A 26,616-nucleotide genomic window follows, 5' to 3' on the forward strand; every position below is an offset into this window, starting at 1 on the left:
CTATTCAGTTAATTAATATCAAGGATCTCCCATCTATTATGTTTTTCCCACAGTGCCCTGTATTGGTTTAATTAACCTAAGTTAATTTAACTTAACACAGACATTGGTCATTTTCAAGGTGGGGGATGGAGGCTTTGATTGGAAAATGATGACTGTTGCATGTGGCATGCCAGAATTTATAGAAGATGCAAAGTGTAATACCATCCAAAATGACAGAATAACCTCTTGAAAAAAAAAAAAACAACCAATCCAAACAAATAGCAAATAGAAACACCATCCTCTCAAACTCATTGTAGAGCAAGTGTTTTGTGGAGAAATCTTTTTTTTTAACTCAATATTAATTTTATTCTGTGGGTTATAATCCATTACTATTTATTTTGCTATTCAAATTGGTAAATCCTTTTTTTAAAAGTTGAGTTACTGGGAGCTGAGATAAGTGGCCTGTAATTAGTTTCCACTCAGCCTTTTCTTATTTCTCTTTGAAGATCCTCTGTATGGGGTTTGTGCTCTAATGAGAGGAGACTTAATGGCTCACCCAAGGGTGGTGGTAGAGGAAGAAAAGAACAGGGCAGGGAAGCTGCTAGCACAGGTGTCAGTCAGAACCTGCCAGTCACACGTGCAAAGGTTACTTTCTGTTTTAAGAGTCTGAGCACTAGATTGTAAAATAATTCAGATCTTGTTTTCTAATCTAGTGTGAAAACATTGAGAATTAGTGTCTTCCTCTGAGGTTTAGATAGGGTTTTGACCTTTAGTATCTAGGTCATCAGGGCATTTGAGGACTATTGAAAATGTAAGATACTGAATTAATCATCTCTACTCTATAACCATGTATGAAATACCAAAGTGGAAAAATTTTACCTCTCCAAAATAATTTTTTTTTTACAGTAACAAATAGATTTTAAAAGTTGATAACGACACCTGAATCCATGGATAACTATCTCAAAGCAGTTTAGAGCAGTTATGATTATTCATTATAATAGCAACATTTTAAGGACCTAGGCAGTTCACCCCCAAAACAGAAAGTGGATTAATTGATAAGGGCTTAACCTTAGGAAGAGGCTTCTTTATAATCATGAAGAGAGAAATGAAGATGAATATAAAGAGAAAAGGGAAGGGAAGATAGGGAAACAGCAGAGCCACTAAGAACAAACAAGGGCACAGAAACTGCAGTTAGATGATGTGATGGAGCCAAATTAGAAGGAGAAGGTAGAAGATGAAAAGAACAAAGTGGAAAAAGTAACTAAGGGGTGAGGACAAGAGAGCATTCTGACTCCCACCTTGGGCTGCTCTGAGTTTCCTTACTCTTCTGTGGTGCTATGATACTTGGGCACAGGTCTTGGCCCTGTCACCCACTTTGCCCTGTGCAGCTTTCTGATACCATTAACCCACTGGGGCCCCAGAACGGGAAGTGTGGGGACAGATGCAGTGACTTAAATTAGCACTGCCTAGAAGCCTAGAGTGAACAGTGGTGCTGCTAGTGCCCCCCGGGCTTCCTCGCTTTCTTTATTCCTTACGTGGTAGAGTAACGAGTTCCAGAGGGGCCTTTTTCGTACTACCGGGCATCCTCGCAGAAAAGTGCAAGTCATTGTCTCAGAGCAAACCTTGGAAATCCCCCACTGCAAAAGAAATGATCTGGAACAGTTGCCAGGCTGTTTGTGGAGCCATTGCCCAAGTCACCCATTTTAATTTGTGTACTGTAGGATATTAGCTCCTTAATGTTACTGTTTAATGATCAGAGCAGTTGTGGGACTCTGACCCTGTTAAAGCGCCCATACTAAGACCTGAGTTGCACTGACAGCGATATCATTTTCTTAGTGAAATAATCCTTAGATGTTAAGTGATTACAGGATTCCTTCTCCTGCAAGTGAGGGAAAAAAAGGCTTGGGAATGTCAAGGGACTCTTGCTGTGACATTTATTTTAGCATCTTCATCATAGAGAGCTGAAATTAGGACTCTTCTGAGTCCTGGTCCATATTTTTTGTTTGTCGTTTTTTGTTTTAACAATACAACATAAAACCTCACTGTAAATTCCTAGGATTAGTTTTGGCATCAAGGGGCAAGAAACTGAGCAGGCCTAGGATGGAGGTGATTGGTACAAAGAGACAGAGAAAAAGAAACCTGTGGTTCAGTTTTTAGTAGTTTTTACTGTACTGGAGCTGAGCAAGGGGCCTGCAGCTACCCTTGGTCCTGGCTAGTGTCCCATTTTTGAGGCCCCAGAGTTATTTTTAGCCTGAGGGCCTTGGAAGCAGGTGTGGTCCAGGCTTGAAGGCCATGCCTGGAATGTGTTCAAGTCTTGTGCATGTCTATTTAGGAGCTGAGAATAGTGAGGAGGCCACAGTATATGTTTTGTTAAAAGAATTTGTGCTTTTCTAGTGAGAAGAATGAACGTCATATTGTGCTTCATTTGCAGTACTTTAGGTGGGTTTATTTTGGAAACTTTTATAAATCGAAATATATTTTAAGGAGTGGTAGGGACTATATTAGTTTTCAAAAGAAAACTAGCTATAAATTTTGTATACAGAGGAAACTTTTTACATTAAGAATCATACCTTCACTGACCTGTTTTAAAAGCCCAGGTGTATAGTCACAAGTATGTGATTTAAAATTTAATTTTTCTCGATTTTTCTCCCCTCTCAAACGTTATTATTGAAAGTAATTCTTTGTAAGTCATTTTGTGAAGCAGAAAATCAGCTTTTACCTTGAGAGTTAACATAAATTTTTCTATATTGTGTTTGTTCATTTTACCTTGCCTGAAACCACACTTTTCTTAACATTACTGATGAGGAGCACAAGCAGGACTGCTGCAGACACTGGTAGCTGTCTCTAAGTGTGTGTCGTACCCTTTTTCTAATATTTTTTTTCACTTTCCAAGATAATGGAAAAGAATATTATAATAAATATTACCTTTAATTACCCAAGCCAAACTATTTTGACATTTTGAATATATCTGTTTTATGTGTTTGCATGTATGTGGGTATTTGAGGTTGTAGTTTACTTACTGTTCTGTAACTTGATTTTATTCTCTTAATACATCATGACCACCTTACATTGTCAAAATTATACTTTTACACCATCCTTTTAAAATGTTGCATGATACTGTGTTGCAGGATTTTTCATAATTTATACATTTCTCAGCCAGTCTCTTTCTGTTGCACATGTAGGCGTTTTCAAATATTTTTCATGTATGTTTTAACTGAAAGATTAAACACTGTCTTGTAAATCACTTTCAAAATATCCTTTTAAGTCCTTTTGAAATTATTTTCAGGAGAATATAGTTTGACATTCTAGTTTTACTTATTTTTGCATTAAGAGATTTAAAGTAGATAAAATTCTGGAATGTTACTGTTATAAACTTGGGCACAAGTGGACATAGTGGGAGGTTTGGTGTTGATGATTTTTAATTGTTTTCCTTGCTTGTTCCTAGAGCCTTCTGATCTTTGGAAAAATTAAATTGTAACCCCTCTCCCATTAAACTATGTTCCACGTTGTCCAGATGTTTCCCTGGTTGTAATGTCTTTAGTAATTTAGCTCTGTCAGGAAAGTACACCTTAGTGTTCAAGCAGTAGAATTTTGTTGTTTTGGGAGTGGGGTGCGCTAAAGGTGATGCATGGATAAAGATTGTAAACTTACATTAGTGTTACCAACCCCTTGAATACAGTAATCGAACCTAGAAAGTCCTTGTGGTATTTGATATACCTTCTGACAAGAGAGTACCTCGAAAGCATTTTTCTTTATTGGAAGGTAATGATCCTTTAAACTACTTCCTTGTTCTATAGATCTATTCAAGCATATCTTATTTAACATGTTTTTGATATTTTACTACATTTTATGCTATAAAACCAAGATTCTCTTATTAGATGCAAAAAATTTATGGAGTTGGAAGAATTGTATTAAATTAACATTAATTACAATATTTCTTATTATATTTCTTTTCATTTCTTTGCCAAATAATGCACTAATGTAGGAACCACAGCTTCTCCTTTTATAGTTTTAAGGAAGAAATTGTATTAAACATTCTTGCATATATATTTTTCACATCGAAGTTAAAAGTTCAAGTGCCTGGAAATGCTTTGTAGATATATCCATGATTTTGAAAAAAACCTGAACACTCTCCACATCTTTTATTGGCATTTTCCCAATTCATCATCACCTTGGCCAGTATATTCATTGGCCTCAAGCCTTTGACATTGACAGAGAGCTATAATCTCCCAGATATCCACATAGCTCACTCTCTCACTTCCCTCATGATCTTTACTTAACCATTAGAGTAAAGGCTTCTCTGACTACTCTATTTAAAATTTTAACCACCCACCCCAACTCTCCTTCCTTCCCTGCTTTATTTTTTCTCTTACCACTATCTGTTATACAACATGTTTCTTTTGTTGTTGCTCTTTATTATTTGTCTTTCATCACAAAATTGGGAACTCCAGGAGCACAGGAATTTTTGCTTAGTTTATTTTTCCTGCATTACCATAGCAGTGGTTGGCACTTAGTAGGTGCCCAATAACTATTTGTTAGTTGGCTGAATGAGTTATAGTCAGCCTAACATATTCTCAAGAAAAGCAGGATGTACAAATTAGTCCCTATCTGACCTCCGTTTGATGTGTTCTGAATCTCTCCTCTCTTGCCTCAAGCTCATCTTTATATTGATATCCTTCCAAAATGTTGTCTCCTCAACTCTCAGATTGAACCAACCCTTGGCCACATTTTCTCTTTCCTAGTGACTCCATCCAGGGATCTTTCCATTCCTACTCCCTCAGGACTACCTCATCCCCAGCCCCTCTTCTAGGGGTAGAGTCCTTAGTTTGCAGACAGGGTGCCAGGAGGAAGCATAAATGTAGAGGAGTAAGTGAGAGTGTTGGGGGCGGGGCGAGAGGGGCGAGAGGTGTGTCTAACATAGATACACGGTTTGGTAGAAGGAAAGAGGACGGTAAGGAGGGAAGCCTTGAGGAGGATTGTTCAGGTGGATTAAGGAAGAGGAAGCTGGTGAAACAGGTGAGCATAAACAGGAGGCAGTGCTAAGAAGGAAAGATGGTGGCTGCAGTTGAGCCAGTCCCAAGAGTACAGTGCTCTTCCTTAGCAGAAACTTGGTGAAGGTTTCTCACAGATCTGGACTCTGCCTTGGCTAGCCTGTGTTTGAAGCAAAGGCATTCAATTTAGTCTTTGAAGGATGGCTGCTCTTCCTGCCTTTTCCTGTAGATCCTTGAGATGTGTGTAAACAATCTGAGCTTCTGATAGGAGTGGGTTCTCTCAGCAGTTCTGTAAGTTGGTGAGAGGTGGCTAGATTTTACGGTGCTACCCAGTGTTATCTCCATGGCAGTAGTGCTTCACGCAGTCTGTCCCATTGTTACCACCACTTGTCAGAGTATGTGTCCTCTATTTTGGGGTAAGGAAATATTAAAGACTTTAATAAGCAGCTGAAAAAAATGTGAAGCTCATATAGCCCTCTTGGCTTTGGTGAGGGTGGTTTTTGGTTTGTTTTTGTGTTTATATTGAATATATTTTACCAAATATCATACCTCATCAGTAATGTTAAGAAAAGTGTGGAAACAGCCACAGTTGCAGCAGGGTATCCTTTAAAAGACAATTTCACACATCTAATAATGTGCAGTTAGATTTTAAATTTCTCTTAAGTCAGAGTAGTTATAGAGGATGCTCTCTCATTAGGATGCCATAAAACAATATGCTGACCCTTCAAACACACTATTAAGAAATTTCTTCAGCTTTTAGGCCTTCAGTTAAACAGCTAGGGGAAAGGGGGAAGTTGTCTTTTAAGGTTAAGTATTTCTATAGATTTTATTTAGATTTCCAGTAGTGCATGCACAAAAGACCCATGTATATATAGAGATTGTATCACATTCAAATTGGAGTATTTTAAGTGAAAGAAAAGGCTAGATGTACAACAGTGTATATATAGTATAAACAGTTGAAAAAAGGAAAAGAATATACATTTGTGTTTTATTTTGTATTAACTTAAAAAAATATCGTTGGAAGAAATCAGAAGAAACTGATTTCCAGTCGGAGGGCTGGGGAAGGACCTGGGCAAGTGAAGGGCAAGGGTGAGAGAAGGATTTTCAGTGTATTATTTTTTTCACTTAAATATATTTATTAGAATTTTGATATGGTAATTTTTAACAGCTTTATTGGAGTATAACAGGTATATAATAAACTATATGTACTCATAGTATGTATTTTTATATATTTTTTGAGTCATGTGAATATATTAAAAATGGAAAATAAATTAATTAAAACTTATTAATATATTAAAAATGGAAAAGAAATTAATTAAAACTTTAAAAATTGACCAAGTAAATAAATAGCAAAACAGGCCTGCCCTGGGTTTTATTATATGTACTTAGGCCTTTATAGTTCAGTCTAAGATTTTGTTTTTTTTTTTTTGACTTCTTGCAAACATTTGGGGTAAGGTCTAGCTTAGTGGTTTTGCCAACAATAAAATATCCTCTTGCCATCTTTTAAATCTTACCTCATGCAAAAGATTTTGAAAACAAAACTGTCACAGACATGCCCCCGATCTTGGAAACATGAACAGTGAATGCAGATAAATTTCTAAATTAAAAGTTATAGCCCAGGATGAAGGCTTAACCAAAATTCTCTAGCTGTAAATAAACAAGGATTTAAGGCTGTTGTTACCCGCCCTCCATACCCCCTTGGCATAATTGATCTGGGACAACAAAACAGACATTGAGCATAAAGATGTAATAGGAGGGCTCCAACTGGCCGTGGTACAAGGTAAAAGGGTGTAACTTTATCCTCATTTCACTTTCACCCCTTTGCTTCAGTTACATCCTCATATTAGGGTCACTTTGACCAGACCTTTGCTTGGTCAGGGAAAGAGGGTTTTTTGTATCTGGAACTACGGACTCTGGTTTTCTGGATAAGAATGACCCTTTTTTGCCCAGTAAAATGATTTACCCTACCCTATCTTTGGTTTCAGTGATTTGGGCTTATGAGATTTGGCTGAAGGGAAGCAAAGATGAGAACTTTCTAATTCAACTTTTGCATGTTTGCTGTCTTCTCCCTCTCTTTGTCTCATGATCTGCTAACCCAGATAACTGCTTTGTCCCATCCGGATTTTATCACTGCATGGAGCCAATCAGACTCGGAGACTTAGTGCCATTGTTGGAGTCAACTTGCTCTTGTTCTCTGATTTCCACTTTATATGCCACCTGGGCACCCTCATGGACAAGTCACGTCATTCTTTCTCAGTCTAGTTTCATTATGGGAACGGGTACTTGGGGAAAACAGGGTAACCCAGTAGTAAAAGCCCTTGTTTATGAATAAGATGATCTGAGTACAGGACCTTACATTGCTATGAACTGTGTCACTGAACAGTCAAGATTTGATTCAGTGCTATATTTTTGACAGGTGCTTTGCAAGTGTATTAGTTGATCGACTAGGACTATTTTTCTGCTCTAGTTTCTTCCGTTGAAGATAAAGGTGACTTTTGTACCTCACTGCCATTAAGCTATACTAAAAATAAATACATTAATATAATGAAGACAAGAAATGAACAAATGTATTCTATGGAGCTGATTTGTAAAATGTGGGGATGAATAAAATGATTCTGAGGTGCCTTCTAACTGTGTGTGTCTGCCTCTGTATAAAGGACACAATTTAGTCGAAGTTGGACTATAGGAGGATGGAATTGCTTCTGTTTTTACCTTCTGAGTGGTGTCTTTTAGATTCCAGATGCAAGGCTCTGTTCACCATTTTCCGTCCTTTTTTTATATGATACATATTTGCTTTTTTTACTTACTTTAAAGAACTTTGATAATTTTGTCCTCAAAACAAGCTTCGTGAAGAGCAAGGCCAATATTATACCTACATTTTATAGATGAGGAAACTGTGATTCAGCGAGGCTATATCATTTGTCCAGAGTTACGTAACATGTAAATGGCAAGACCACTTCTCTTTATGTCCTGCTACTTCTTCTCCATGCTTCAGTTTCTAATTTGTAAGTCTAAAATTAGGAAGTAGGACCCAGTGATGTTTGAGGGCTCTACCATCCTGATCTGAAATCAGTTGATCAGATATGTATTCAGCATCTTTAATTTGTTTTTGGAGCAAGGAAGATTTTACTTAGAACGGCGTAAATTGAATATTTTATGTACAAAGCACTCTGGAGGAAGGAAATATAACATAAAACCTCTGCCATCAAATAGTTTATTCTCTAGAAGTTGAATGCCAACATTGACATCTAGTTTTATGTGGTGAAAGATTTTATATGAGCAGAGATGGACCAGGTGAAATAAGAACCTGAGAATATCGAAGGTCAGGCTGAGATCCCAGCTATGAGCACTAAACTCTAACTAGTGTTAATTAGGAGTTTGTCAAGCACAGAGTAGCACTGGGTCCAGTACGAAGGGCTCAGTATGTCTAGGTTGTTCATCTGGAATCCTAGGTTAAGTTGTGAGATTATTTTTTTAAAGCAGGAATCAGTCATTCCTTTAAGAATGAAGCACAAGAAAGTGAGGAGTATGCCTGTATGATGGGTCAGGGAATTCCCAGGAGTGGGAGTAAGAGAGGACTGGCCAGGGTCATAGCTGAGACTGCCTTGGATGGAGCTGGGTACAGCACGGGCCTCATCAGTTAGCTCAGCATTGATATGACAAGAATATCAGCCATTTTTGTTCCTCCTCTTCCTTAAAAGACAGCAGAAATTTATAGAAACGTCCATTTTCCTTCCTCTTTTCCCCTTCCTGAGGGCAATTAAAGGGGTGTGTGCTGTTTTCACCTTGGTGTGCGTGCGTGCATGCATGTGCATGCTCACACACTCCTACTATTATAGTAATTCTCAAACCATCAGAAAAGATTTTTTTTTTGTCCTAATAATGGGGGGTTGCTACTGTGGTCTTAGGCTATTATTCTTTGTGTTATTTTTTAAGAAATTAGCAAAGAAAATGGAGGAAACCCATTTGGAATAATAATACTTCAAGCAGCTTTTTATCTATAGCATGAAATTAACATGCTATATAACTCATTTAGTTCTGGGCCTCCGGCGATTATAATTCATGAATGTCTTGTTTTCTTTGAGTTTTTATATTTTGAGGTAAAACTGAATTATCATTTGTATGCTTTTCTGAAGCCATAATTGTCCTTTTTGTTTGTTTGTTCAAATGAAACAGTGCATCAAGTATGGAATTAAATTAATGGAGTAAATATTATGAATCATACACTCTCTCTAATCTGATGCTCTTTCTTTTTTTGACCCCATGTTTTGTTTTCTGTCTGTCTTTTTCTCTTCATGTAGGCTTTTCAGTCCAGTGTCAAGCTGTTGGAGCAAGGGAGCAAAGGTAAAGAATGATGTAATGCACTGGCTGCCCCAAAGCATCTTTTGTTGTGGAATGGTTATTTCAGTCATCTCTTTATGAATCAAATGTGAGGGGCTGCTTTGTGGAAGGAGTCCTTTGCAAGAGCACATCAACGGGAAAGAAAAAGAGACATTCACTTGGAGGGCTCTTGCTGAAAATGGGTTTAACTCTCCTTTTGCCAGTCACCACCAGCCTGACCTCATACATTTTTAGTACAATGGAGTGGCTGAGCCTTTGAGCACACCACCATTACATCATCGTGGCAAATTAAAGGAGGAGGTGGGAAAAGAGGACTTATTGTTGTCATGGCCCATGAGATGATTGGAACTCAAATTGTTACTGAGAGGTTGGTGGCTCTGCTGGAAAGTGGAACGGAAAAAGTGCTGCTAATTGATAGCCGGCCATTTGTGGAATACAATACCTCCCACATTTTGGAAGCCATTAATATCAACTGTTCCAAGCTTATGAAGCGAAGATTGCAACAGGACAAAGTGTTAATTACAGAACTCATCCAGCATTCAGCAAAACATAAGGTAAATGCTTTATTTTTTTTCCTTTTGAAATAAATGGACACACTGGGAATAATTTTAAATGAAGCCTCATTTTTTTAAAAGGAGAAAATAATTTGAGGAAGTTTGGTTGCTTGCTTTTTAAGCTTTGATACCTTATGATACCTTAAAAGAATTTATTAACCATATTGTCACATTTAAGAATATTTCTAAACTATACAGAGAGGTTAGCTTGTTTTAACTTGGTCAAGTGCTGTTTTCCCATTAATGGCTTGCTAAAATTGTTTTATTAATTTAAATACTAATAAAAAGTTATAATTAACAAGTTACTGATAATTATTGATAATTATATATTAATATGTAATAGCATGGATATTATTGATAATATGTTAATACACTATTTTGTATTATCTACAAATTTACTGAAAGGAAATTATTGGCTTGGAAAGAAAGTAAAAACTAATTTATGGAAAGGTAAGATAATATTGGTCAAGATGTAAGGGTATTTATTATCTTAAAGGAGTTATTCCTAGGATACCAAAATATCTCTATGGTAGGTAAGGCTATTTTTTTTATTCAGGAATAAAAATGAATTTATGTTTTAATTTTATTAAACAACTGATTTCTTTGTTATATAGAAACCATTTTTAAAATATTTCTTTGATTCAAGTATCGTTTATTTTGCTTGTTTTATATGCCGTACCCTTTTATAGTGTTAAAGATTTAAAACCAAGGAGTTTTGAACACATCTACCAGAAATAGCATCAAGTCACCTTTTAAAAGTTGATTTTTACAAGCATTTAAACCATTTGTACGCTGTGTTGACTGCCTCTCATTTTTATTCAGATTATTAATTTAAAACAGGAAGCAGTTACTCACTTCAGCACCTTTAGTTTATGGGATTGTTTTTCTCGCCTTCCTTCTTTCCTGACAGCCTCACATTTGCATTTTAGGTTGACATTGATTGCAGTCAGAGGGTTGTAGTTTATGATCAAAGCTCCCAAGATATTGCCTCTCTGTCTTCAGACTGTTTTCTCACTGTACTTCTGGGTAAACTGGAGAAGAGCTTCAGCTCCGTTCACCTGCTTGCAGGTAAGGCTTGTGGTAGAACTGAAAGTACTCAGAATCTGATTTGAGCTCCACGAATAAGCAGTATTTCAGTCATCACAACTTTGATGATTTGTTTATAGCTTTTATTGACGTAACTGTTCTATTGAATTCGAATACTGTTATTCTTCCACAATGGCCACTGTATTTTTGACTTAGCTCAAATATCTCTTCCCTTGGTATTAATTAGTTAGAAGGGCCACATAAATAGATCTCTATGCCTGTATAGATAGCTCAAAGCCAGCTGCTTCTGTCCAGGATTTCCCCATTCACCAGTGATCTAAGAACACCAAATGCTCTACATCTCAGCTCCTGCTCTTAGTTCCCATCCGCTGTAGCAAGAAGCAGACCAGTATTCCCATGTCAAACTGTTATTAAACATTTATAGTTAAAGCAGACTCCAGCAGTAAGATCACGATTTGTAGACATTGTGTACAATGAGGAAGGGAGAGAATGTGTGTAGACTGTGTCTTCTAATAATTAGGGGGACTAGTTTAAAACTTATTTACTTGTGTATTTTCATTTGTTTTTACAACTGAAAAAAAAATCTTAACTTGCAAATGCTAAGCTGCCAGACGATTTATAAAGTGTATGGGAAGGCTAAATATTTCACATTAGCCTTAAAGGAGAGCGGCGTGGGAGTTCCATCTAATCCAATTCCCAAGCAGAATGTTCATCCTTTGCTTCCCCTGTTTTGCAGACATTATTAGTGCTCTTTCATTCACACTGGCTCACAGAGCAGGAATACAGTTTGACAATGCACAGTCACCTTTAACACAAAGCTTCTGTGTTTGGTTAGCTTCCACCACAGTAATAGGCTTTAAAAAATGTGATCTAAGAAAAAAAAATATCGATAGTATCATTTTCACGCCTTAATAGTCTTTTGTTGCAAGGGAGGGTACAGTGAACTTGATGTTATTGGCAATTGTTAGAAGTATAAACATTTCAGTTTTAATATTAATCAGTTATTGGTATGTGAACACTGTCAAAATACTGCAGTTTAGGTAAGATTTGCATATCTCCAGTTCTCTCTTATCAGCCTTTGCTTCAGTTCTCAATGAACCAGTATATAGTTTCCTGTTTCTTTCAAATCATCTATTGCCATAACTTTCGTTTATACTGTGATTCTGTCTGATCTCTCTATTAGCTTCCTTAAGTGAAGCCATTTTACTTTAGAATGAAGTTTTCAGAATTCTGTAATTGAGAATTATAGTTTTTGGTTCTGGCTCTTGTTGATAGGTTCTTTTACTGGGAGTATTAATCTGTTTGATGCAACAACCATTATTAGAGTTCCACTAAACTAAGTTGGTGAGTTGAGGAACTCATTTCATATTTGTTGTAGCCACTATAAAGGACTTTACCTTGGAATCCTATTAATGTGACTAGTTTTTCCTAAAATGGGTATGCCAAGATGTGCTTCATGGCAGAGTGATTATACCACCTCACTCTTGTTTGAAACACTTTACCCTGTGGAGGGTGCTCTGACTTGACACTTAGCTAAGCAGACATTCTGTGGAGGAATGAGCTCATGTTGAGTTTCTAGCTCAGGTATTTTAGTTACTTATATACTCTTTCTCCTCTTTACCAAAGAGCACACCTTTGTTACCTGGGAAGGTTCTTACTAGTCATGTATAGCTTTGGGAGGCCCAGTTATTGGACAAAGAAGAAAAAGGACTCAGTCCGATCAGCTAGATCAACCCCAGGGACACATGGAATGACACACTGAGTCAGGACACCCTGACATCCCCACTTCATGAAGGAAATGTTTCCTTAGGCTTAAACACAAGTTTGTCGCGGTAGCACCAAGAACCACACTGAATGTATTGATAGCACCATATCATCACACCCTAGAATCCTGTATTTCTTTTAGCTCAGGAGGTGGCTTCAGAGACTGAATTGCCTTGTTTGGGAGTTTCTGAGCAGCCAGATCTCTTTTGACACCTAAGAGAGAGTTCTAGATGGTTAAAAGCCTCCCCAACCATCTGAAAGCCTCTGACCAATTGAAAATTTCCTTGGTTAGTGAGTCTGTTTCACAGACTAGACAGAAAAATGAGGTTCAGTGGAAGAGAATGCTGGGGAAGGTATGGCCCTCCATTCTTGGCAGCCTGTTTTTTTGCCAAGGTCCAGTTAGTCTTAGGACGTTCCAGGAGTGTGAGAAAGAAAGACTTGGCCACAAATGTTTCTTAAATATTTTGCTTGGTGGGGGTCGGGGGAATAACTGTTGAAAAACACACTAGCTTCTCAGCAGGTACAACAGAAAACTACAAACTACCCCTGTTGCTTTCAGCAGTTAGAGATGCTTGTTAGCCTCATGTGGATGTGATAATAGAAAAAATGGTTTCTTGGAGTAATTTCTCCATCAGTTTAAAGCTTTCAGCTACTCTGAGATTATTCAAGAGGAGAGCATCAAGTATGTAAGATGATTTCTGTAGTCATTAGATATGGAAGTGAAAAATCATGGCTCGAAGTCCATTCCCATTCTCAAGGCTCTTACCCAGAGAAAAATGACTTTGGAGAAGGGGAACGAGAGGACTCCCCTTCAAGAGCTGATGGAAGAGGCATCATAATGATCTCTTTCCTCCAAATATGAGAAGACTCAGACTTACCTGTAGAACATGGTTACGTGGACATAAAAAAATGAAGGCTTACTGAAGGAAGGGGGCATTGGAGTAAGGGGGAATTTTACTGGAATGCAGTAGGCTTAATTCGTTAATATGGACCAGGTCCAGCTTTTGGGATAGGGCTAGTCTGGTAAACTCACCTTCTACCCTGCAGATGAGAGGTTCTTTAAAGCTGCTTTGACAGCAGATTATCTGTGAGCCTGGATTCCAAGCCTTCTTATCCTGAAACTTTGAATCTGGTTCTGCAATGAACTCTGCCTATATTGGCCACATCGTGGGCCTACTCATTCAGGACCTTGACCCATGCTTGGCTAACTTTCCCTTTTTCTAAGCCCAGTCAGCATTTTGAACAAAATGATTAATTCGATAGCCATATACTATCGTGTCTCAAATCTTTCATTTTTATCTTAATCGTCTTTAACTTATATTGTCACTTTTTCATTTTTTAGCTTAACTCCGCTACTGATTCTCTTTTTGTTCATCTTCGTGTTCCCCACAGGGCCTAGCACTTAAGTTTTTAATAAATATTTGATATTTGATATAAGTTGGCTTCCATGTAGGTTTATACCACTTATATTTTATTTATGATTTATTAGTTTAGGATATAAATTATAGTAGTAAACAGCCGTGAAACTAATCTGGAAGTGTAGCAGAGCTTGGGATTGTTTTGACATAAACGACTTCCAAAGTGTATTTATTCAGATAGAGCAAGCATATAGCTGCTATGGGAAAAGTATTTAATATGAAAATATTTCAGTCTTTAAGTAAATTTAAACATGATTTTAAGATTTAATAAAAATATTCCTGCAATTAGTGCTAATTTTGGTGATCCTTAAATACTGAACTTTGATAAAGAGCTAGTAGCTCTAGGAATCTATTTCCACTCATAGGAAAATACAAGTTCTTGAATCCGTATGAATTGAGAATGGTTGAAATAATTTATGTGTATATATTTACATGTAAATTGATTGTTCTGTTTAGGCATTAGTCTCTCAATAACTAAGTCAAACCAAATCATAGCATTGTTTCACCTTTCCCAAGGAATAAAGGGTTTAATTATCAGTAGCAACCTCATCTTAGCAAAAATGAATGACTTTAGATCCTTTTGGAAAGTTCTCCATCATCATTGATGGATAGGTAATGGCAAAACATTTTTTCCACTTTTGTTGATTTTAAAGTCAGTTATAATTAACACAGTCAAAGACATGTCTTACAACCATCTTTAAAAACAAGATTTAAGAATTTGAATTAATGTAATAACAGAATGGGTGTGACAAATATTTGTCTCACAAAAATGACTTTTTAACTGAGGATCCTATTGCGAGGATCATATTAGATAATGCATGTGGAATCTCTATATATAAGTAGCCTTTCTGTAAAAAAATTATTATGAGTTAGAAAAGTTGCCAACGTTGACTTATTGGTAACTTTTTTTAGTCTTACTAACCTTCAAAAAACTAGTTCTCTTTAAAAAATCATTTTTTCTTGCCTTTTATTCATTGTGTATCATTTTATTCTACTTGCCTTTGTCTATTATATTTCTGAGGGTGCCAGATTGAAAATAAATAAAGAAGAGAAAAACTATCGAATTTGGACTTCTATTTTGTGCTAACAGAGAAAAGAAAATAAATGGGTTAATTTAGTAAAAATCAAGATCACCTTACAGATGAAAAATACTGTTCTATTATTTCCCCCTCTCTTTTCTTACTGTTATAACTCTGAGTAACAGCAGAAAGGACCCATAATGGTTTTTAAATTCTGCAGCACTCATTTTTATCCTGTGATGCAGCACAGGATAATCCTACAGCAAAAAACCATAAATGAATCACAGACTTCAGCCCTTTCATTTACAGATGAGGAAAATAACAGAGCCCTTGAGTGACTTTCTCAAGCCCTCACTTTTCTTACGGTGCGCCCAAAGCCCATATCCGCAGTAATTCCAGAGTCTTCTGGAATTTCATCAGGAGGCTGGACTGGCAGTCAAGGGTGCCCATTTCAGATCAGGCTTATCTTGAAAGGCTCTTTTTGTAGTAGCTCTCTCTCAGTCTCTGTAGATTTCAGTCATATTCTTACTTCACATTTTATGAAATGAGCAATGTATAAAAATATTCCGTATGTAAAAATACTTTAAAGCATTAAGTTATTTTAGCCATAGGGGATCATCAAATAAAAGTCTGACTACTCTGTTCTGCGCTGAAGTATAGCTCTGAGTAATGATAGAAGTTACCATTAATTAAGCACTTACTGTTAGGTACAGCGTTAGGTACACTGCTAAGGGCTTTTGTAAACATTTAGTCTCTGTATACAGCTAAGGTCTTAAGGTTTGCTGTAGTTAAAAGCCAAAAACATATTTGTTTTGAGTTAGATTTGCTAGGGTAGTTAGAGCTAGGAGTGAATAAAAATGTGTTTGACTCTACACATTTGCAGTTTAACGGGGATCTGGATTTAGTCAGCAGTTCTGTGTAATAAACGTATAGCTTTAGTTTAATGGTATCAATTACTGTCCTTCCTAGTGGAAGTATAGCAATACCTGAACCTTCTGGTTATGGGTTTTGCTGTACATGCTATTGTTATCATCAGTTCTGTTATCTAGTTTGGGATTTCTTCTGTCCCTTTGTCTAGAGAAGAGAAATCTTTAATTATTCCATTTCAAATCCTATAATAGTTAGTAAAAGAGAGTAATATTAATGGATTTTAATAAAAGTACTGTAGTTATTCAGGAATTGGCTATTTTGTGTTTAAAAAGCCACAGTGACTGAGTGCCACTGAAAACAGACTAAAAACAGGTGCTGTTTTGCTCACTGGTTGCTGTGTATTTGCTGGCTCTGTTCTGAGCTTCTGTTTGCATGAGGTTATTCTAACTGGATCATCTTTTCTCCAATTGCTACCTGCCAGTGTGTGGTAAGCCAGTTTATATTACTTCCCAGCTACCAGTGGCTAAGATATAATGCCTAAGGCTGTGTCTTTTAAAAAATGAACTGCAGAACAAACTAAAGATAGTTCCTCAGTTCCTCATCCTGATATTTTGTACAAACCAGACAAAAGCAGCCTAGATGAAAGCAGTGACATCAGTTTTCTCTTGCCTCAGTCATGTTATCTGTGTGCTCTGGAGAAGTGGTAGATCCAGACCTTTTCATTCAGTCAGCCTCTCAGTATTTGATGGGCACTCTTCTGATTGGGCACAGGGCTGGGCTCTGAGAGTGGAATACCAGAAAAGCAAAAGGCTTGCCCCTGCCCTTGAGAAGCTAGTGGCTGATTTGGTGAAACACACCTAGAGTGGAGAAAGCAGAAGCATGTGATAATGTGCTGAAGTATATGTGACATAGTGATAAGGAATGACTTGGTATAGTCTGTAAAAGTTGGGGAAGATTTGATAACAAGTGGAATTTTAATCAAACCTTAAAAGATGAGTAAGATTTGGGTGGGGAGGGTCCTTGGTATGCTAACTGAGGGAGAGAAACATGATTAAAAATGTCAGGAATGAACATAGATTTTAGGGGATAGCAAGAGACTAGAGTGGATTTTTGTGAAGGGGAGAAATGAGAATTAAGAGGAAATGAAATCAAATTATGCAAACCTTTTAAACCAGCAGGGCGAATTTGTACTTTGTTGTGGTGGGCATTGTGAGCCATTGGCGATTTGGGGACAACACGTCACCTCTCAATCACTAGATTTTTCTTCTGACCTTTGCTCTCCTCCTCCTCTTCTGCTAAGTCAAGTCAACATCATCCCTCCCTCACATTGTTCCAGGAGCCTCTGAACTGGTCTTCTCACACCCTCTGTCTCGCCACCTTCCAATCCATTACACTATAGCCAAAGTTATATTTTTATTTTATGTTCTTAATGTAATCCTGATTATATCACTTTCCAGTTTAAGATGCATCAGTGCCCTTAGGATAAATTCTAAAGTCCTTAGCTGACTTACAAGGCCCTTCAGTGGCTCTCCTGCCTACCTCTGTAACTTCATCTAATACTGCGTTAAGCCCTCAGTTTGTTTGTTCATTTATTCTAGCTCATTAGGCCTTATCTCAGTGGTTCTAAGCCTATAGCATCAATCTCTCTGGGCCTTCACAGAGGCCCTCTCCTCTTCTTCTCCACTCAGGTGTTAAGCCTTCTCTAGCTATCAGGCAAAGTTGGTTTCCTCTGTTATATATACCTTGATCACCTACCATAATTAGTTAATTATTCTAATTATTTGGTTCGAGTTTGTCCCACTAAACTGTTAATTCCAGAGAGGGCCTCTGTCTTGGTCACCACTATCTCCATCATCTAGCACTCTGTTCAGCTCACAGTAGGTGCTCATTAAATGAATGTTTGTTCATTTAATGGTCTCTACTGTTTGGTTGACTGTACAGGTATCAGTTTTCTCACTGCTCTATGAAACCTCTGGGGAAGCTAAGCAGTTGGTCAAAAATGAGGACTGTTCATAGAATAAAGTACACAAAAGTGGTCTTATGGGAGAGCTTGCTGCAGAGTAGATGAGAAAGCTTTGAGCTTCACATGGAAAGGCCTGAGAAATGAGTTCCATGGTAATGATACATGGACAGTTTATGCATTACTCAAATTTGATTCTTAAGAGTCCTTCCAGAGACCAGACTCATACTTTTCCTTTTGACTCATAGCATCATCTCCTGATTTCCTGAGACGTAGAGGTATTACGGGACTCCAAACCATTGTGGAGTCCTTGAGCCACTTAGGGACAAAAATTTTCTCTTCACATTTCTTATAGAGTTCCCTGGGTATGGCAAAAGCACACCGAGGAAGATTCAGTGTTGGTTTTGGATGACCAAAGCAGCATTCACCAATTCTACCTTTTTTTTCCTTTAGTAGCAGAAAAATGTCTTTTTTTTTTCCCCCTGTGCCACCTCTCTTACCCTGAGAGTCTTCTGGGACATTGTCATCTAAGAATAGGAAGCAGATTCTCGGCCCCCACTCATGCCAACATAGCTTTTGGCTTTGAATGGAATCAGGAAATCCTTTTGAACACCAAAAATATACAAGACTTATGTCCATCAACAGCTATTCATTGTTACAAGGAAGGATTCAATAAACATTTATTGAATTCTAATTATGTGCTAAGCACTATGCTAAATGCTGAGATGATTACAAATAAATGTGAGACTTAATTCTTATCCACAAGTAGTTCACAGTGTATTATAACTAGAGAAGTAAGAGGTCCCAATACACAAATACACAAGAGGTCCCAATACACAGTACCAGGTCAGTGGTAACTACTTATTGTCAGGTGATTGCTCTTAATTTTATAGAAGTTCTAAGTTGACAAGACTGTATCTAGATACATTGGCCAGGAAAGTTTTTTTTAAAAAATGTAACAGAACAGTGTCGAAGCTATCAGAGAGCAACTCACACAGTAAAGGGAGAGTATATCTGAAACTCGTTTCAGTGGTGAGTGTTCAGGAGGCTTTACTGTAAAATGTATTTTATTCGTCATGGTAAAAATTGGAATATGCTGCTGTAGAAAAGGTGTGACTTGCCTGTGGTTTAGAAGGAAATATAAAATGGATTGGAAGGACTGAATTGCCAAAAGTAAGGCAAAATTAGGTTGGACAGTTGGGATTAGATTACGAAGGATCTTGAATGTTTGGCTAAGAATTTTGGGTTTCATTCTATTTGGGAGCAGAGAATACATCAAAAGTTTATTTTAGAATTCTTAATCTTGTGACATGTGGAAACATTAGAAAAAGGACAAGTGGATCAGAGAAAGCTGTTAATGAATTTATCTAAGAATGAAGTACAAAGGTGATGGGCTAGGGTGGTAGCAGGAAAATAGATAGAAAATACGTTATAAAAGTAAGTCAGTTTGTAGGTGTACCAACTGAATGTTGCTGAGATGCCTGGGAGAATGGGGCTCACATGAACAGGAATGCAGAATGAGAGGGAGATGATGGCTTTGAATTTATTTAAAAAGTGTTAATAAGTCTTTCAAGTGAAAATGACCAAAGGGGATTGAAAAGGTTTGATTGGAGTTTGGGACATGAAGCCCAAAAACACAGACTTGGAAATCTTTGATTTTCAGGTGAAAATGAGCAAATGCGATCTCCCCTTAATAAGCTCCCCTTTCGTGCTGATGAAAGTAGAGGCATCTGAATCATTCTCAGGATGTCCCAGGGTGCTGTTTGCTTGGCTGTTGTCTTCCTATCTTAACGTTACTAGAAGACCAGTCAGGGTTGCCTCTGTGAAGCTGGCTTTCCTACTTAGTGCACTTGCGGATTTTATGAGCCAAGTGGTGGATTCTGGTCACATCCCTTTTGATTGGTTAGTTTGGTTATATTCTTCAGACCAATATTTGTATGAGAGCATTTATTAAGAGTCCTGCCTAGCTCTGTGTGTGCATTTTAGGGAAGGAATTTCTGGGCAGCTGTGTAGTGCCAATTTGAAAGATCAATAAAATAGTAAAAATATCACTACATCTTCTGAAAACTCTACTAAACACTTCTGGATTTTGCCAATCGAATTGACTAGATAACATTATCTTGAGGAATAATAACATTTAGGTATTCACAAGAAGTTGTAAGTTGCATTATTTTAGTACTTGGTGATTATTTTAATACTAGTACTTTAAAATTTTAAAATTCACTTACTGCGTATATGATAACTGTGTTAATCTAAATTTTAGATTAGCTAGAATTTCTCACTCCCCTGTTGTGCCAGGTGATTATAGAGTTGCTTAATATAGAGTGAACTTTTTTGTTATTTATGGGACAAGTTTTATGAGATGTAGGTCACTTGTCATGCTTCCTGGAGGGTCTCTGCAGAAGTGTATATTTGTCCGCTTTCCTCTTGAGTGGATGGAGTAGATGGAATAAGAGTTTAAAATTAATGCTTTATATCACTTGGGATTTTTCTTTTTAGTGCTGCTTATTGATTCAGTGCTGCTCAGTGGAGACTTGAGTAGATGGGACATCGATGGAATGTTGCTAATGTCATTGAGAAAACCATGATATGCTCTCCACCTTCCTAGAAATGATTTATCAAACCTGTGTGGCATGGCTTGCCCAGACCAACCTATATGTATTGGAATATGACAGTCACATATTTTTGTTTGCTTTCTTTGGGGATACAAAATTATGTTGCTTTAATTTTTGTTTTTATTTCAACTCTCCATGTATAGTCTGCTGACCCTGGAAGAATTCTAACCATACTTAAGTCTTTTTAAATTTTTAAGTTGCTAGAGAACAAAGTCGCCTGAATCAGTCACTTCAGACTAAAGCAGAAAATAATTACTCTTAAAGTAATTAAAATATATCACTTATTGTGAAATATACATTTCAACATCTCAATTTTTAATATTAGGGTTGTCTCCTTTGTGCAATAGCAAAGCAGCAGATTTTAGTTTCAGTATGGCAAGAACTGTAGTTTTCTCTACAGGTGCAGGTATATTCCACATAAATCTTTCACATACATTCTAGAATAAGTAAATGAATGGGTTATATTTATGTCACAAAAAGGGAGTCTTTGTTTTATACAAGGATTAAACTCCATGAGAGCTATATTTAAAAACTATGAAACTATAAATTATATGAAAATGGTTTAATATACAAAAATTAAATTTGCTGTGACTTTTAAAAAAAGTCTCCCATAAAGTAGAGCTTTGTGTATATGCTATTTCTGTATATAGCCATGGAATCCATTCACAAAATGGGAGGACATTGCCTTTAATTCTTCCCTCCCACTTAGGCCAACTCTGCACACCTATTTGAACTGAAGCATAAGTAGAGAAGTACTAATTTCTTCCTGTAGGGAGAAGTAATGAAATTAACATTTATCTCTAGTTTGATGAATAGGGATCCATTTTTAGAATTTGAGATTTAGAAATATTTTTTTAACATCACTAAGCTGTAGTAAAGGGCTACTTTTGTTTATTATGTAAACATTCTTTCATTTTAAGAAGAAACACTGATTTCTAACTGATGGCAAGGGTCAGAGGGAAAAGAATGACTAACTGGAATTATTTAGTAGAATTGTTGTATGTATTTTATTTTACTTGGCAGAGTTTTTTTTTTTCTCTGAAAATTGAATGGCGGTTCACATTAGCTTTTACAGAAAATGGTATTTATGAATGGAATTCTGAAGGAGGTACACTGAAGGGAAAGATTTTTTTCTTGGCTGAATTACAATAAAGTAATACATAAATTATGAATGCCTTTAAGCTTTAAGAAAACCAAATGTTTTCTCTGTCCAAATAATATATATGTCTTTATTTATAAACATTCATTCTACTGGTTAGATTTGTGAAATACTAATAAACAGAAATATTGATTTTTAACATTGCAGTATGTCTGTCCATCCAAATCTGTAGAAGCCAAATGTCTACACACCTCTGTCTGCCCGTCTCCCATCCCCATTTCTCTACAGGCCAGGGGTGTCTGCGTATGTGTCTTCCTTCCTCTTAAATCCTTCTGGCATAAGGAGGCCTAGCAACTACACCTGTTCTAAATGCAGGTCTGTCTTAGGGAAGCACATATGGCTTATATGTTTTTTATTTTATACATTCCCAGATGATAAACAGCATTAAATCTAGGGATAGGAGAAACTTGGCAAGATTGGATGGTGAGTCAAAACCTTGAACAACTTTAAAAATATTTTAAAACTTTTTCAAGAAGCTTATCAGTTTTTGAGTACTGCTTTCACAGTGAACAAAAGGAGGATAATAAACTGATGTTATGTCTTCCATAATGTAATCTCCTGTGGAGTCTATGGGTCAGCCCACAGCTATGACAAGGACAGATAAGATGACTCTATTCTGTGTGTCAGCCATTTGTAACAAAAAGTTTACATAAATGAATTGTACTTTTCTTCTTATTAGATTGAGTTTATAAGAGGAAGAGGAACATTTTAGACATTTCAAAACTGAGTTGCTGATGAAGCCACAGATAGTTTTTCAAGGGTTCGGGGAAATCAGGCAATGTCTCATCTGTTGTTAATTAATGAAATGAAACTGGGGTCACTAGAGTACAGCAATGAATGAAAGGTCAGTGAATGGAAAAAACTGTCAATGAAGGAGGATGTTAGCAGAGTGGAACATTGTCATAGATAAAGATCAGGGAAAATGTGCCCTTTGGCTGAGGTAGTTTTTTCTGCAAGTGACTAGGAGCCATAGTTTGGGACATTTCAAGCCAGACTGAACACTAAATGAATGCTCTGATTTCAGCAAAATCTGTTAAATATTTTAAAGCTGTTCGTGTTTGTGCTAGAGATTAGTTGAAAAATTTTGTAGAAAAAGTTTCCTTTTGTTTTGTAATGTGGTTTATAATGTATTATTCCTGTGTTGTTTGTCTTTTGGGTTTTGTTTTGAAGCTGAATACCATTTTTCTCTCATTTATTTCTGTTCTCTGTCTTAGAATTTTCTAGAACCTTACTCATTTTTGCGATCCACTGATGTTAAAGTGATTTAGGATCACTGTACTGATTAATGATGGAGCTGGACCTTAAACAGCCCAGGCTGGCTGGCTCTCAATTTAGGACTGTTGCAAAATTGTATCTTCTCTGAGATGATCTGTGGAGGATGGCCGGAAAGTCATGAACTGATCATGAATAAACCAGTGACTATATTTGTTTCAACTAGTTCATCATGCAAAGTGCATTTAAAGAATCTTGTGTCTCTGATCATGTCAGACCTCCTCCCCTTTTTTCTCTGTCATTGAAGCTTTTGAACCTTATGGCTTTGGGGCAGCAAGGCTCTTCTGTCAGTTTGGAAGAGGCCTGTGGCCCTTTTTAGCCTGCTATTTAGACCTGGCAGGTCACTGCCAGTGAGAGGAGGATCCCATAAATATGCAGTTGTCCCCACATCCTAGAGAGAGCTAATCCCGTAGTATTTAAAGAAATGATATAGCACAGCAAATTGAGGGTACAGTCTCAAGTCAGACTGCTGGGGCTCATGTCCTGTCTCTTCTAGTTAGTACCCTCTGTCTTTCTGAACCTCTATTTTTTAAATCTGTAAAATGGAAATAATAGTGCCTACCTTATAGGGTAGTTGTAAAGATTGAATAAATACTTGTAAACTGCTTAGAGCAATGCGTGTCACATAGTAAATGTTCGATAATTCTCTGATTATTTGTATTATTTGAAAGTATGATTACTTATAAATTTAAAATGGAATTTTAGTTTCCTTGGATTATTTGGTTTCTCTTTTTTCTGAGAATATTTACTGGAATATTGTTTTGTTGGATTTAAATAAGAGAGACCATCCCATAAACTGGAGCCAGAATAGGAAAAAAAAAAAAAAAATAGAAACAGTTCTTTAGAGAAACACCAGAACTACAGAAGTTAATAGAAGTTAAAATTTAAACTAATATAGTTAAATTATAATTAAAATAGTGCCTTTCAGTTATTTTGTTGGTAGGTGTAAGATGGGCAAAGAATGATGAGACTTTTTAACATTTGTTGTTATAAGAACTACTTTGGGGGAAAAAAACTTCACCTTAAATAACTGTGTTATGCAATTAGAGAGGCTGAAAAGGAACAAAACAGTAATAGAAACAAAATTGTAAATCCTGTACAGTGGCAATCATATACATGTGCCAGCATTGGCTGATCCCTTTTTTGAGATTGTCTGTGGGTTATACTTGTAGATGTAGGAATTCTGACTGCATTTCTGTAGTTGCAGCGGCCCTAGTATAGCATTTCCTTTAAATATGAGTTCTGGTTATTTATAGATTTTAGGAGAGAAATGGGAGGGGAATTCCATGGTTAAATAAGTTTGGGAAACTTACTTGAGTTTAATAAAATTAAACTAGTTTCTTTGGAGATTCTTTTCAGAGTCCTTAATGTGCTGTCTGACTCTTCCAGGGAGATATGATGTGCTGTATTTCTCTTACTTTTTGGACCAATATCTCATCTATCAGCTTCCTTCAGGACACCAGCACTCTGGAGCACACTTTGGGAAATATAATCTTAGAAGCATTGCTTTTTTCACTTTGTGTGTCTGGTGAATCCTAACAAGGTGTAGCTAAACAACCAGCTGCAGGTCAGGGGTGGAGAAAGGCCTCAACAGTTGAGGCTGGTTCTAAATGTATGATCACCTTGTTGAAATAATCATTACTGATGCCTGTAGAGTACTTACTATGTGTTGGGCACAAAGTACTTTAGATGTGTTAACTGATCCTTTCAACAATATGAGGTAGGTATGATCATTAGCCCTATTTATAGATGAGGAAACTAATAGCCAGAGGGCTTAAATAGCTTGCCTAAATCAGACAACTAGAAAGTGGTGAAGCTAGGATTTGGACTTGGTATATATAAGAGCCTGGTGCTCTACTTTCTCTGTTGCATAATCGTGGACTTGTACATGTGTGGTTTATATGTGATGTGTGCAGGCACGGAGTGGGGTGGTGGTGGTGGTGGTGGTGGTGTTGGTATTCCTGGGTGGGAGAAGAAAATGAAAGTGTGAAATAAGTTTTGTATGGCTGAAGGTCATGGTTGGAAAAGGTAAGAAATGAAACCATGGAAACGTGCAGGTAAAGATCTCGAGGACTTGGAGGATCTGTCACACAAAGGAATTTGGGGTTTCTATAATGGAACCACCTATTCTTTCCATCAGGTTACCTTAAGCACTTTAGCAAGCAAACTGCTTATGAGTAAAACAGTGCAGATACTTAGTCAGGCTGGAGGCTAACTTTTCTATTTTGCAGATGGCGTAGTTGTCACTGACTTCCCGCCATCTTAGCTTGCTGTATTATGGAACTTATACTGAGCAAACAGACACAGGAGTCCAGCAGATTATGCTTGAGTTGAACATAAATACAGGGACGAATAAGGGATGGCACTCCCTCTCAACACCCTGTACTTCTGCATTTTTGTTTGAGGACATATTTTGTATATTTCTAGTAGTTGATTAAATACTGATAGAATGTAACTTAAGGAAATGGATTTATGGATCTCATAAATATTTATGAGACTTTTAGGGTCTTGTTTAAGGCTTGATTAAAGAGGTAAAATCGGGGCTGCCTTGTCTTCTAATAAGACTTTGACATGTTAATTATTTTTTAATTAAATAGTATTTAAAATATATAAGTGTTCTCTGTGATCCAAATCTCTTTGGTTCCTGAGTTTGAACTTAGTGAGTAGTGAGGCTTTGGATAGCAGGGGATTTATCTGGAACCCAGCGAAGACCTTATTCATTTTTTCTTTTCCCAGAGAAAGTAAGAGTGCCTCCTATGGCTAGATAGATTTCATTAAGAAGTAGCAAGATTGTGACTTAATGAAGGTCATACAGCAGGTCATTGTAAGGACAGGAATAGGAGAAAACAGAATTTTTGTGAGTCAAGGAATCTTACCACAATGCCGTCATGTAGCCTAACCAATTAGTGTCTGTCAGCACTTCTTTATAGTGCTCAGCAAAATGAACAGGAGACCCCAGAAGTCAGTGGTAATTATGGAAACCTTGTCAAATTGCCCAGGGAATCTCAAGAACTTGACATAGAGAATATTTGCAAGAGCTGAGTATGTTTGTGATACCTTTGCAATTAAAAAAAAAAAAACAAAACAAAACAAAGCAAAACCCTGTATAGTAGGAAGATTTAAACTTAAGAAAGAATTTTTTTCTTGATCAATTTTATCTTGAAGAAATACCATCTGGTCCCAGTTCACATTTCTTATATCCCCATTTTGTTTCTGTGAATAAATTGTCTTGCCTTGCTTACTTGCTACTTAGCTTAAATCCTCTTTACATTTCACAAAAAATAAAAAATAAAAATATTCACACGGAGGATGATGAGAGGGAAGCAAATGTTACCTGTGTGCATGGCATAATTTTATGCTATTTATTCTTAGGTGGATTTGCTGAGTTCTCCCGTTGTTTCCCTGGCCTTTGTGAAGGAAAATCCACTCTAGTTCCTACCTGCATTTCTCAGCCTTGCTTACCTGTTGCCAACATTGGGCCAACTCGAATTCTTCCCAATCTTTATCTTGGCTGCCAGCGAGACGTCCTCAACAAGGTGGGTGCTTTGAAAATATCCTTCACTGCAGGGTTTACTCTTAGCAGCTAGAGAAACAGCGATGCCCATTAGCTGTCATTTCAGACACACT

General features: G+C 37.0%; 1 protein-coding gene across 2 annotated transcripts in view; it reads left to right on the forward strand.

The window, feature by feature from the left end:
* DUSP16 (dual specificity phosphatase 16) overlaps positions 1–26,616 on the forward strand; it is a 71,030-nt gene that overhangs the window by 23,935 nt on the left and 20,479 nt on the right. For both annotated transcript variants that reach the window (XM_011376024.2, XM_011376023.2), the window contains exons 3-5: positions 9,272–9,865; positions 10,795–10,933; positions 26,362–26,525. In XM_011376024.2, the coding sequence (XP_011374326.1) occupies positions 9,638–9,865; positions 10,795–10,933; positions 26,362–26,525 (531 nt within the window). In that variant the 5' untranslated portion in view covers positions 9,272–9,637. The remainder of the gene's footprint in view (positions 1–9,271; positions 9,866–10,794; positions 10,934–26,361; positions 26,526–26,616) is intronic.

Source organism: Pteropus vampyrus, unplaced genomic scaffold (genome assembly GCF_000151845.1).
Source record: "Pteropus vampyrus isolate Shadow unplaced genomic scaffold, Pvam_2.0 Scaffold283, whole genome shotgun sequence".
Taxonomy (NCBI): Eukaryota; Metazoa; Chordata; class Mammalia; order Chiroptera; family Pteropodidae; genus Pteropus; species Pteropus vampyrus.